This window comes from Nelumbo nucifera, chromosome 8 (assembly GCF_055504915.1).
Source record: "Nelumbo nucifera cultivar China Antique chromosome 8, China Antique-T2T, whole genome shotgun sequence".
NCBI lineage: Eukaryota > Viridiplantae > Streptophyta > Magnoliopsida > Proteales > Nelumbonaceae > Nelumbo > Nelumbo nucifera.
The window spans coordinates 32,498,214-32,512,848 of NC_142656.1; the positions used below are offsets into that span (position 1 = coordinate 32,498,214).

General features: G+C 37.6%; 2 protein-coding genes across 2 annotated transcripts; both read right to left on the reverse strand.

Annotated features, from left to right (window-relative positions):
• Positions 1-3,988: 3,988 nt before the first annotated feature.
• LOC104591123 (acidic endochitinase-like) lies at positions 3,989-5,244 on the reverse strand. The gene has a single exon (XM_010249912.3). It carries the CDS (start codon positions 5,179-5,181, stop codon positions 4,309-4,311), a length of 873 nt encoding a protein of 290 aa, XP_010248214.2. The 5' UTR covers positions 5,182-5,244; the 3' UTR covers positions 3,989-4,308.
• A 4,811-nt stretch (positions 5,245-10,055) lies between these two features.
• LOC148789831 (acidic endochitinase-like) lies at positions 10,056-10,981 on the reverse strand. Its single transcript, XM_088893533.1, has one exon. The coding sequence runs from the start codon at positions 10,914-10,916 to the stop codon at positions 10,071-10,073; it is 846 nt and encodes a 281-aa protein (XP_088749659.1). The 5' UTR covers positions 10,917-10,981; the 3' UTR covers positions 10,056-10,070.
• Between the last annotated feature and the right edge of the window lie 3,654 nt (positions 10,982-14,635).

Sequence of the window (14,635 nt, forward strand, 5' to 3'; positions counted from 1 at the left end):
GATAATTCCTGATGGGCTAATCTTGCACCTGCCCACAGTCCCTGGGTTTTTATAAGATGGCTTGGTCCAATGACCACTTAATGTAAGTGTTGGGCCCATAGGGTCCATATGATGGACTCAAGGGGTTCATTGAGTTTTTCAGTGAATTCAGCTGGGCCTTGTATTAAAGGCTGGGCCGAACCCATGTGGCTGGTGTGTAGATCAATGCTTGGGTCCCACGCCATACAAAGAAGCCCAACTGGGCAGCAGATTGGAATGTAATTAGACACTGAACACTTAATGGGCCAAAAAGCCCATTTCGAGGTGGGCTGATATGATCACCCATCCATAGGGCGAATTTGAGATTGAAGTTAGTAAAAGGATTGGGCCTTTAGCCTTATCCACTCTTAGAGACCAAATTCAAGTTAGATTTGAATCTGGTAACCTCCTGATAAGATCAGGAGTAAGCTGACTCTATCTGCACAAAGGATTAAGATTATCCCCTATCCAAATACTGATTTGGATTGGGATAACTCCTGATTTAGGAGGTTTCTTAATAAAGAAGAAAGGAGGAGAAAAACAAGAGAATTCGAACCAAGGAAAATCGCAAGAAAGGTTCCTGCGAATAGAGATCAGATTTCATACTCTCCAGAAAAGGAGAAAAAGCAGTTCAGCTTTTTCGGTTTTGGTTCTCTCCTCCTGCCGCCGCCATCTGCCATTGCAAGATTGGATCTTTGCAGAAAAGAAAGTCAAGAAATCTGTTCTTGACATCAGTCTTGCAAGAAAGACTGAAAAGGTTACAGTGTTTAGTTCTTCCAGAGGATTCTTGTGAAGGATCCAGTGTGTAGGACGCACCCTGCTGGTTCTGTTCCATCCACAGCTGTGTCATCTTCAGCAGAAACAGATCTTGGAGCATTCTTTGGGCGTGAACACCAACTTTGGGAGATACTGCTTCTCCGGATCAGGTATATTCCTCCCATTTACCTTTTGGTACAGATTTGGTTTGATTATGGTTCAAGTAGGATCCTTGAATATTGTATTCTAAATTTAGGGAATATGATTCCTAGTGGGAGAAGGTAGGAAATTTTTTTTGAAATTCGCCCACCCATTCCGCAACCTTTATGGCGTCCATTAGATGGATCCTACCATTCTTTCAAGACAATGAATAGTGACTAAATAAAGGAGGAAAGAATAATGGAGGGTAAATGGAAAAGAAAGAATGGAAAAGAGGATGATAAAATGGAGAGAGAACAAATGGAAGGGAAAAGAGTTCTAGTTGCCGCCACTGTACTTGTATTTGCTATTGAAGATGATGAATAGTAACATCAGCCCATTAGATGTGACCATGGGAACAAACATCGGCGCTAGAGAAGGAGGTGGATTCCGAACTTGTTCTGGATTCTTGTACTAGAGATGGAAATGGAAAGAGAGAGAGAGTATTTTAGGAATTTGAAAAAAATATCAATCACATGAAAGTGGCGTTTGATAAAACTGAAAATCAGATCTGAAAAGTTAAAAAATATTAAAAGTGTCTGAAATCTGAAAAGAGGCATAAATGCTTTTCTACTTTTTAGAGGATTTGAATCCATAAGTTTGTTTGTGTTGGATCAACACTTTACCATATGAAATTTATTGATTTTACTATTTTATACCTAGAACATACTATTTATAATTAATAATTAATAAAAATATTATTATTACTCACAGAACCACCGTTATTGCATGTTGTAGCGATGGTGACGGTGGTGGGAAGACAGGGAGAGAGAGAGAGAGAGAGAGAGAGAGAGAGAGAGAGAATGAGAGAGAGAAGACAGGGGGAGAGAGAGAGAGAGAGCTAGCTGCCACTACAACTTGTAGTGGTGCCGGTGGCAGTGGTGGGAAGACAGGGGAGGGAGGGAGAGAGAGAGATAACCGGGAAGATAGGGGGAGAGAGAGAACTACCGCTGCAACTTGCAGTGGCGGTGGTGGGAAGATAGGGTGGAAAACATTGAATTTGGAAAGAAATTTGCAAAGGATTCAAAGTCCTTAGGGAAGGACTAATAAAAAAACATTGGAAATAGTGAAAACACAAACCTTTGGACTAACTGTTGGGTTGTTAGAGTTACTTGGAAAACTTCGTCTATAGGGCTCGCTTCCTAACCCAAAGCCCAAAAAGGTCAAGGATATCCCCTCCTCTGAGTTCAAAAGCATATGGCTGATCCCATTCCAACAACATTTAAGTTTTTCATGTGGATGTTATGTCGCGAGAAACCATAGACCACTTATTTAGTATATGTTTGGCATCAATGCTGCAGATGCAACATCGTTTTCTGTTTGGAAATGTTGCTGTCAGGTAAGATGTTTCCTGGAGCAACAACAACACTTTCTGTTTGGTACCACTGCTCCATGTCTGTTTTCAGCACTGGTACCCATTATAGGAAGTCCACGTCTTTGCCACATCACGTCCTTGTTGACGGTAATGTGCTGCAATATGAGGAAATGCCAAATTTGGCATTGCTCCAAATCACGCCTTCTCGATTTTTAAAGCGTGACTTGGAACACCATTTTTTATGGAAAAACGATTACAAACAAATAGATATTTCTTGGAGCATTGTTCTTTTCCAATGTGACGCTGATGTGCCACCATTTTCTAGAGCAACGTCATCGATGCCAAATAGACGCTTAGGAAGTGCCAATTCAACAGAGGGGGTGAATTACCAATTAATAGCATTCTGAATTCAGACATTGATATTAACTTAAAGGACCGGCTGAAATGTAAAATTGCAAGCTATAAACATCAAAACATGGCTTTGTTTAGCTACCTTTATTGGCAGATATCGAGGGAAAGGAACAATAAGATTTTCAACGTCAGACTTTGACCCAAAACATTCAGTTCTCATGACTAAAATATTTGTCCAAAACTTCCAACATGCTCAAAACTATGGATCCCCTTGTGAGAATAGGAGCAACAACAAGAACTAGAAAAGATCTGCTAGATGATGAAGAATGGATTAAGTTCAACACCAACTGTGCTACCCAATAAGTGATGGAGGAGGGGGGTGTACTGGGGAATATGTGGGCAATTAGAGGGGTGGTTACATGACTTACTTTGAACTGCAAATGATTTGGTTGAACTTTGGACTTTCAAACTAGTTAGGACTTGTTTGGGACCTTGAGTTAAGGAGAATTGTCCTGAAATTTGATTCACTTTCTACCATTCATCTACTAAACTTAAACAGGTTGCCTCCATGGAGGCTGAGTGGTCATTAGAGAGAAATTTCTAAAATCATTGACAGGTACCGGTGTGTAAAATTGCATCGCCGCTATAATTTTCTCGCAAATATGAGATGGAGCTCGAATAGGTTGGCTCCATGGAGGCTGAGTGGTGAGAAATTTCTAAAATCATTGATAGGAACTGCTGCGGAAAATGGCATCACTGCTACGGGGGAGGCTAATCGATGTGACAATTTTCTCGCAAATCTTGGATAGACCTTGATTCTTTATTGTTTTTGTTTTGTTTTGTTTTGTAATTTGCTGGAGAATCAAAAGAAAGGAGTCAAATGGCTTGCCGTTTTATATCGGGAATGGTAAACGATTTTACATCGAAGTCTCCAAGATTTCAATATAAGCCTAAAATTGATAGTTGGATTGATTACTCCAAGCTTTCATGTTTGTATGCAAGTTGCCATCAAACATTAGAAAATTTAATAAAATTAAGTATTTTTTTTTCTAAATATTTTAGCAGCCAATAGAGGGAGAGGGAGAGGGAGGTAGGTACGGCACCCATTGATTTTGGCGGTGTTTGGAATTGTGGGCATTTATTAAATAAAAACTGCTGGATAGACGGTGGTTGCAGCATCTTCTTATTATGTGAATAGTATAGAGATTTGCAAAAGCCGATCTTGATTTATGTGTGTACTTAATTTGGGGGAAATTTCATTTTAAACTACTAGGCACTTATTTACTGTTTTAATTTGCTGATTTGTAAACAAATCAAATACAAACACATTTAGCGAATAAACACGGACGCTTGCAAACACATATTTTATTTGACAAATTGCAAATTCATCATTAGCAGATTTTTCAAAATACAGTCCAAAACAAATTCCGTTTATTTCATACACTAACATACATTGCTAACGGAATTATGAAGCAAGACACTAAAATTTGTTCGGACCAGGAAAAGAAGGCCATGTAAGAACAGCAATTGACTGACTGGAAGGGAGAAACTTGAACCACAGCATCACACCACCATATTCGGAAGAAGACTGACTGGAAGGGAGAAACTAAAATTTATTTGGACCAAGAACAATGAGGCCATGCATGTAATAAGAAGAACAGCACTTGAAATCAAACGTAGTTCCTAATAGAAGAACTGTACTCATTGTCAGAAGACTTGGACCACAGCATCACACCACCATAATTGGAAGAAGACCGAATAGAGGGTAGAACTTGAGACACTAGTGTGTCAGGCGGGATGTAGCCACTGAGGACTGCACTTGAATCGGCAAGTAGCCCCAAGAAGATCTGACTATTTGGAACCGACGAGGTCCATTGGTTCCAAGCGCTTATAAGATTGTCAGCACTTCCGGCATACTGACATGGAGGATTGTTATAGAACTGGACCCAGACGTAATCAAAGAGGCCAGTTTGAATTGCACCATTAAGCGATGCATCTGGGTAGGGGCATTGCGGAGCAGCACTCAAGTAAACCTTAGAACCGAATCCATTAAGAGCCTTAGCCAACTCGTCCCAGTGCTGGTTCGTGCCATCCTCGATGTCAAAGTCGATTCCGTCCAGAACAGCGTCCCCTAATGGACGTAAATCTGACTGTCCTCCCAAGAAGTTGTTCCAAAGGTAGTTTGCGACTTGCTGAGCATCATCCGCAGAAGAAAGGGAGTTCCTTCCATTGCTACCTCCAAGGGAAAGAAGCACTTTAATGCTTTGGCTCTGGCAAGCTTTTATATCACTACTCAAACCGGTGCAACCATTTGAGGTTGGGTCACAATGACCAGCTAAATTGAGCTGTGGAGTCTTGCCATCGCCAAATGCAACTAGAAAGGCAATGTTCACAAACTGATAGTTGCCTGTGGCACATGTATCAGCCAAACTACCTTCTCCTCCGTCTTGGCCCCAATAGACTGCTATTCCTCCTGCTTGTGACCTCACAACCAGGGCAAATAACAGAAGAGAAAGAAGCACAACTACTGGTCTGGCTGCCATGTCTAAGCAATTTTGATGTAATTTTGTTCAGCAGTGGTGACTGATGAGGGAAGGAGCCCGTCTACAACTAACATATTTATAGGCGTGATCCATGAATGCAATAATAGAAGGGTCAAGTACTCTGCAAGCCAATGTATAATTCTGAATGACAGCCCCTCATAGTTTACAATTCTGATCTGGACTGATCAGTCATTCCCCCGTAATAGAATGACCAACCACTTCACTGGAATAGACATGTCACCGCGTATTGACTTGACTTGACTGGAATAGACATGTAACCGCGTATTGACTCTCAGACTTGACATCTTACCACGTTCCTGCCCCATTAGTACCTCGATCACTACCACACGAAATTTAATAAAACTTTTATTAAATTTGATGAACAGTATAAGAAATTTAATAACACATTTAGATCACTGAAAACGGGGTAAATTGCTGAAACCTACTTCTCACAACTCCTCAGACCAATTTTCATCCTAAAGAATAGGAAAGGTCATCTTTTATCCTAAGCTTTGATAAAAATAGATGATGCTTGAAATAGATGGTGTTTGAAATGGCATTACTTCAACCTCCAAATAAATGTCGTTAAATTATTTAACTTACATAATTAAGTTAATTAAATGAATTAAGCAAATTAATTAAAGAAGCGAAGTTAATTAATTAAATTTAATAACCAAAGTTAATTGATCTAAATAAATTAATTAATTCAATTAAGCATGGTTTTAAAAACCAACCCAAAATAAGACCACATTGGTCATTGTTTCTTAGGTCAATGATTCAATTGTTTGGTTCCAATATGGATCAATCCATGATATTTTGAAAAATAAAAAATAAAATATAATTACAATAAAAAAATGACCCAAAAACCATTTATCGGATCAAATAGTTTAGGGGTTCAATAGTTTAGGTCAGCAATTTGTTGACCAAGTTAAAAATTTTGGACGGTCAAATTGTTCAACCCAAGATTTTTCAATTATCTAGTAACATTTTTAAACCCAGGCAGTGAAACTATTCGGCCAAATACTCAGTCAGTTGCCCAATTCCATTTCATATTTCGCCCAGATTCAAATACAGTGTGGATTGGGTCGTAAATACAGTTGGGAAAATCTTTAGGATTGAACGTGGCATTTTTCAAACTTTTAACAGTGTCACTTAAACATTGTATATTGGATTTATCAACACGCAACACCATTTTCAAATACCATTTTTTTCTTTACAAATGGCTTTCTTATCAAAGTTTAGGGATAAAAATGACCTTTTCATTGTTTAAAGTCGAAACAGCCTTTTTTGCAAAGTTGAAGGGCTGCCGAGCCAAAAGCCCATCCAAAAAATATAGAAAAATAGAAGTACAATCAAGGACCCACAAAAAACTAAAAAAAAAAAAAACTTGTAGTTAAGAAATAGGGCTATAATTGTCAACGAGTTATTTATTTTCAGATGACTTGAATTGACTATATATAATATAGAATACTGTTTTTAAAACCGGATCGGATCGGATCGGATAGTCACGGCAGAAAAACTAAGAACCGGTCACATGATCGGTTCTGTTTTTCTCCGAAATCGCTTTTTCTTCCAAAACCGTTGATTTGGATCAATAAACCGTTGTAACGATTGATTAACTGTTTAAATTATTTCAACCATTCAAACGGTTTGGACCGTTTTTCAATTTTTAAATTTTTTTATTTTTTGTCAAAATGGACCGATCATTTAAGTCGAATGGTCAGACCATTCAAACCAGTAACCAGACCTCTGACCGGTTCAATCACCGATTCGTTTCCCACTTGTACTTTGAAACAAATGCATCCTTACTTAGCAGAATTTACCTACCTGATATCTAATATTCTATACTTCTAAACATGCCTATCACTTGGTTACCAAAATAAAATCCAAAGACTGATGTTTGGGATTTCTTCACCATTAAGGCAAATTTTTTCAAAGAAATGACTCCAAAGACTGATTCATTAATTTTATAATTTAAATAATAAAATATTAACACGAAAAGGGTTGCCGAGTCAAAAGCCCATCCAAAAAGTAACAAAAAGAAAAATATAATCGAGGACCCACAAAAACCTAAGGGCCCACCCTGAAAGGTCTGTAAGAGAAAATAAATCCAAAGAAAGTGCCACGAAAAAACCAAAAACTTTTAGTCAACGAGTCATTTGTTTTCAGACGACTTGGATTGACAATAGAAATATAGAATGATGTACTCATGTCTGTGGTAGTTTTGAGTATTTAACAACAATGGGACGATATCTTCCCACTTGTACTTTGAAACATTTGCCTTTCAAATGCATCCTCATTTCTTAGAATTTGCTTTCCTCATATTCTTATACTTCTAACCATGCCTATCACTAGCACTTGGTTACCAAAATAAAATCCCAAAGACTGGTGTTTGGGATTTCTTCACCATTAAGGCAAATTTCTTCTAGGAAATGACGCCAAACTGATGTTTCATTAATTTTATAATTGCAAATAATCAAATATTTAGACGAAAATATTAATTAATCACTCTAACATGTCATTCAGAAATTAAGGAGCCTAACCACACTTAATTGCTTATCCAATTCAGCCATTTCAGATGAACCCTCTACGGCTCTACCTACAAACCGTAAAATAAGGGTCATTTCAAATTCAACAGATGCTCATTCGAATATTTCAAGCAAAAAAAAAAAAACAAAACAAAATTGTTCAACCGAAGCCTACCCTAATGGTACATCAACAGCCATACATGGAGAACACCTCATCCTCCTACATAGTATTATGCATGGGAGATGTTTTCAATTTACGCGGCTAGTATGTTGTGAGTAAATAGGGGTAGAGTTATCGTGGACAGGAGATCCGGAGTCTCCCAATAGGACCGCACATTTGGGAGCCACCATGGAGCCTAAGTCTCATTCCAACAAAAACCGTTTCAACATTTGGGAAGAGTTGGAACAGATTTTCTTAGGAGATCCCAACTCCCCACCATGTTCGAGAGGACTCCGGATCTCTTGCCCACGAGAACTCTGCCCACACCTACCCACAAAATGCTACTCCCCTGTGAATTGGAAACATCTCCCCTTGCATAATACTATGCAGAGGATGAGATGTTCTCCATGTGTGGCCGCGATAAACGTGAGCAGAGTTCTCATAGGTAGGAGATCTAGACTCGTTCGAGAGTATGTGCGGTGTTAGGTCACGTTGGAACGTTTTGGATGTGTATTTTTTGTTGGAAACGGATCCAGTCTTGTGCTCTGTGGCCATAGGTTCATATTGTGTGTATCATTTTATAATATTTAATTATTTACTTATTTTTAAATTATATTTAATATAATATTATAATTTAAGCAAATCTAATATCTATCTATCTATTTAAGGCTTTCAGGCTACAGCCCCCATCATTCAAACATGTGGCTTTTTCAAATTTAGACACATGATATTTTCTAAGAAGTTGCTGTTAAAGCTTATAGCCCACTACCACCATTTAGACAAGTGTGGCCTTCTCATTTTCTAAAAAGCTTGACACGTGGCAATTGTTTTAGGAGGGGTCACTTTTCCCAAAGTAAATAGTTTTAACATGTTCAATTGTTTTAATTTCTTCTAACATCATTTTTGTGTTTTTCATTATGACAAATATACCTTGATTTCATAAGGTTCCTTAATACCTAGGAGGGGTCATTGCACGGGCACCCTTCTTCCTTGCCTTGACCATCCTCTAAGCCTACCCTTTGTAAAAATCTCCATGTTCTTTTTTTGGTCTTTGTTGTTCCGTAGCCTACTACCTTTACTACAAAGAGGGGCAGTTGTCAGTACCTGATTTTTGTCCAATCCTTTGTCTGAGCCCCCAACTCACCCTCAAAAACCTAATCAGACCATCCTGATCCTTCTGAAACCCAAAGGGAAAGAGCCAGTCCGGTCTACAATTAACATATTTATAGGCATGATCCATTAATGCAATAATATAATGACCAACCACGTCACTGGAATAGTTGTTGGATGACATGTAATCACGTCTTGACTTGCTTGACTCTTAGACATGACATATAACCACGTCCCTGCCCCAGTAGTACCTTGATCACTACCATACGAAATTTAATAAAACTTTTATTAAATTTGATGAACAATATGCGAAATTTAATAAAACTTTTATTAAATTTGATGAACAATATGTGAAATTTAATAAAACATTTAGATCACTGAAAACGGGGTAAAATTGTTGAATTCTAGTTTTCACAATTCCTCAACTAATGTGTTATGCATCTTTATTCTTCTTAATATAAAAGATTTTTATTAAAAATAAAGAAAAAATGAGATCCTATATATATTTATGTAATGTATTTTAGATATGTTATATGTATTATTTTATATTTAATTTATGTTTTTCAACTCAGTTTTTAATTATTGTTTTTATAAAATTATTAAAAATTGCAATTTGAGGCCAAAAAAGGGGGTTTTTTCATGAAAATAGTGGGGCAAGGTGCCTAAGGGATGCATAGATCTCAAATAGTTACCCAAAATAAAAAATAAAAAAAAAACAAATCACTCCACTCAGACATCGGAATGCAAAGTTATGGCCTCCGAAAGTTTGCATACATTGAGTGTTCAATGTGCAACCCAGTCACTGGGTCAAACGGGTCAACAATCAAACCGGTCAGGTCGAACGATTCTTAACCAAGTCAATGGTTTTTTACCGTTTAACGGGTCTTGACTAAATTGGACCTAGAATCCTGGTTGGGTGATGGTTCAATTGGCCGAGTCAATGACGGGTTGAAAATATTGGAAAAAACTAAAAAGGCCTCTACAAATGGCACTGAAATTGTTGCTAAGAATTAATTTTCTTTTGCTTTCTTATTTTTTAAGAGATACTCTTTCTATTAGATCTTGGAGTTAGATCATGAATGATCAGGTCGTTACTCATTGTCAGAAGACTTGGACCACAGCATCACACCACCATAATTGGAAGAAGACCGAATAGAGGGTAGAACTTGAGACACTAGTGTGTCAGGCGGGATGTAGCCACTGAGGACTGCACTTGAATCGGCAAGTAGCCCCAAGAAGATCTGACTATTTGGAACCGACGAGGTCCATTGGTTCCAAGCGCTTATAAGATTGTCAGCACTTCCGGCATACTGACATGGAGGATTGTTATAGAACTGGACCCAGACGTAATCAAAGAGGCCAGTTTGAATTGCACCATTAAGCGATGCATCTGGGTAGGGGCATTGCGGAGCAGCACTCAAGTAAACCTTAGAACCGAATCCATTAAGAGCCTTAGCCAACTCGTCCCAGTGCTGGTTCGTGCCATCCTCGATGTCAAAGTCGATTCCGTCCAGAACAGCGTCCCCTAATGGACGTAAATCTGACTGTCCTCCCAAGAAGTTGTTCCAAAGGTAGTTTGCGACTTGCTGAGCATCATCCGCAGAAGAAAGGGAGTTCCTTCCATTGCTACCTCCAAGGGAAAGAAGCACTTTAATGCTTTGGCTCTGGCAAGCTTTTATATCACTACTCAAACCGGTGCAACCATTTGAGGTTGGGTCACAATGACCAGCTAAATTGAGCTGTGGAGTCTTGCCATCGCCAAATGCAACTAGAAAGGCAATGTTCACAAACTGATAGTTGCCTGTGGCACATGTATCAGCCAAACTACCTTCTCCTCCGTCTTGGCCCCAATAGACTGCTATTCCTCCTGCTTGTGACCTCACAACCAGGGCAAATAACAGAAGAGAAAGAAGCACAACTACTGGTCTGGCTGCCATGTCTAAGCAATTTTGATGTAATTTTGTTCAGCAGTGGTGACTGATGAGGGAAGGAGCCCGTCTACAACTAACATATTTATAGGCGTGATCCATGAATGCAATAATAGAAGGGTCAAGTACTCTGCAAGCCAATGTATAATTCTGAATGACAGCCCCTCATAGTTTACAATTCTGATCTGGACTGATCAGTCATTCCCCCGTAATAGAATGACCAACCACTTCACTGGAATAGACATGTCACCGCGTATTGACTTGACTTGACTGGAATAGACATGTAACCGCGTATTGACTCTCAGACTTGACATCTTACCACGTTCCTGCCCCATTAGTACCTCGATCACTACCACACGAAATTTAATAAAACTTTTATTAAATTTGATGAACAGTATAAGAAATTTAATAACACATTTAGATCACTGAAAACGGGGTAAATTGCTGAAACCTACTTCTCACAACTCCTCAGACCAATTTTCATCCTAAAGAATAGGAAAGGTCATCTTTTATCCTAAGCTTTGATAAAAATAGATGATGCTTGAAATAGATGGTGTTTGAAATGGCATTACTTCAACCTCCAAATAAATGTCGTTAAATTATTTAACTTACATAATTAAGTTAATTAAATGAATTAAGCAAATTAATTAAAGAAGCGAAGTTAATTAATTAAATTTAATAACCAAAGTTAATTGATCTAAATAAATTAATTAATTCAATTAAGCATGGTTTTAAAAACCAACCCAAAATAAGACCACATTGGTCATTGTTTCTTAGGTCAATGATTCAATTGTTTGGTTCCAATATGGATCAATCCATGATATTTTGAAAAATAAAAAATAAAATATAATTACAATAAAAAAATGACCCAAAAACCATTTATCGGATCAAATAGTTTAGGGGTTCAATAGTTTAGGTCAGCAATTTGTTGACCAAGTTAAAAATTTTGGACGGTCAAATTGTTCAACCCAAGATTTTTCAATTATCTAGTAACATTTTTAAACCCAGGCAGTGAAACTATTCGGCCAAATACTCAGTCAGTTGCCCAATTCCATTTCATATTTCGCCCAGATTCAAATACAGTGTGGATTGGGTCGTAAATACAGTTGGGAAAATCTTTAGGATTGAACGTGGCATTTTTCAAACTTTTAACAGTGTCACTTAAACATTGTATATTGGATTTATCAACACGCAACACCATTTTCAAATACCATTTTTTTCTTTACAAATGGCTTTCTTATCAAAGTTTAGGGATAAAAATGACCTTTTCATTGTTTAAAGTCGAAACAGCCTTTTTTGCAAAGTTGAAGGGCTGCCGAGCCAAAAGCCCATCCAAAAAATATAGAAAAATAGAAGTACAATCAAGGACCCACAAAAAACTAAAAAAAAAAAAAACTTGTAGTTAAGAAATAGGGCTATAATTGTCAACGAGTTATTTATTTTCAGATGACTTGAATTGACTATATATAATATAGAATACTGTTTTTAAAACCGGATCGGATCGGATCGGATAGTCACGGCAGAAAAACTAAGAACCGGTCACATGATCGGTTCTGTTTTTCTCCGAAATCGCTTTTTCTTCCAAAACCGTTGATTTGGATCAATAAACCGTTGTAACGATTGATTAACTGTTTAAATTATTTCAACCATTCAAACGGTTTGGACCGTTTTTCAATTTTTAAATTTTTTTATTTTTTGTCAAAATGGACCGATCATTTAAGTCGAATGGTCAGACCATTCAAACCAGTAACCAGACCTCTGACCGGTTCAATCACCGATTCGTTTCCCACTTGTACTTTGAAACAAATGCATCCTTACTTAGCAGAATTTACCTACCTGATATCTAATATTCTATACTTCTAAACATGCCTATCACTTGGTTACCAAAATAAAATCCAAAGACTGATGTTTGGGATTTCTTCACCATTAAGGCAAATTTTTTCAAAGAAATGACTCCAAAGACTGATTCATTAATTTTATAATTTAAATAATAAAATATTAACACGAAAAGGGTTGCCGAGTCAAAAGCCCATCCAAAAAGTAACAAAAAGAAAAATATAATCGAGGACCCACAAAAACCTAAGGGCCCACCCTGAAAGGTCTGTAAGAGAAAATAAATCCAAAGAAAGTGCCACGAAAAAACCAAAAACTTTTAGTCAACGAGTCATTTGTTTTCAGACGACTTGGATTGACAATAGAAATATAGAATGATGTACTCATGTCTGTGGTAGTTTTGAGTATTTAACAACAATGGGACGATATCTTCCCACTTGTACTTTGAAACATTTGCCTTTCAAATGCATCCTCATTTCTTAGAATTTGCTTTCCTCATATTCTTATACTTCTAACCATGCCTATCACTAGCACTTGGTTACCAAAATAAAATCCCAAAGACTGGTGTTTGGGATTTCTTCACCATTAAGGCAAATTTCTTCTAGGAAATGACGCCAAACTGATGTTTCATTAATTTTATAATTGCAAATAATCAAATATTTAGACGAAAATATTAATTAATCACTCTAACATGTCATTCAGAAATTAAGGAGCCTAACCACACTTAATTGCTTATCCAATTCAGCCATTTCAGATGAACCCTCTACGGCTCTACCTACAAACCGTAAAATAAGGGTCATTTCAAATTCAACAGATGCTCATTCGAATATTTCAAGCAAAAAAAAAAAAACAAAACAAAATTGTTCAACCGAAGCCTACCCTAATGGTACATCAACAGCCATACATGGAGAACACCTCATCCTCCTACATAGTATTATGCATGGGAGATGTTTTCAATTTACGCGGCTAGTATGTTGTGAGTAAATAGGGGTAGAGTTATCGTGGACAGGAGATCCGGAGTCTCCCAATAGGACCGCACATTTGGGAGCCACCATGGAGCCTAAGTCTCATTCCAACAAAAACCGTTTCAACATTTGGGAAGAGTTGGAACAGATTTTCTTAGGAGATCCCAACTCCCCACCATGTTCGAGAGGACTCCGGATCTCTTGCCCACGAGAACTCTGCCCACACCTACCCACAAAATGCTACTCCCCTGTGAATTGGAAACATCTCCCCTTGCATAATACTATGCAGAGGATGAGATGTTCTCCATGTGTGGCCGCGATAAACGTGAGCAGAGTTCTCATAGGTAGGAGATCTAGACTCGTTCGAGAGTATGTGCGGTGTTAGGTCACGTTGGAACGTTTTGGATGTGTATTTTTTGTTGGAAACGGATCCAGTCTTGTGCTCTGTGGCCATAGGTTCATATTGTGTGTATCATTTTATAATATTTAATTATTTACTTATTTTTAAATTATATTTAATATAATATTATAATTTAAGCAAATCTAATATCTATCTATCTATTTAAGGCTTTCAGGCTACAGCCCCCATCATTCAAACATGTGGCTTTTTCAAATTTAGACACATGATATTTTCTAAGAAGTTGCTGTTAAAGCTTATAGCCCACTACCACCATTTAGACAAGTGTGGCCTTCTCATTTTCTAAAAAGCTTGACACGTGGCAATTGTTTTAGGAGGGGTCACTTTTCCCAAAGTAAATAGTTTTAACATGTTCAATTGTTTTAATTTCTTCTAACATCATTTTTGTGTTTTTCATTATGACAAATATACCTTGATTTCATAAGGTTCCTTAATACCTAGGAGGGGTCATTGCACGGGCACCCTTCTTCCTTGCCTTGACCATCCTCTAAGCCTACCCTTTGTAAAAATCT

What these genes read in the sequence shown, in the direction of transcription:
- LOC104591123 (XM_010249912.3), bottom strand. Translation starts at nt 5,181, where the DNA reads ATGGCAGCCAGACCAGTAGTTGTGCTTCTTTCTCTTCTGTTATTTGCC.
- LOC148789831 (XM_088893533.1), bottom strand. Translation starts at nt 10,916, where the DNA reads ATGGCAGCCAGACCAGTAGTTGTGCTTCTTTCTCTTCTGTTATTTGCC.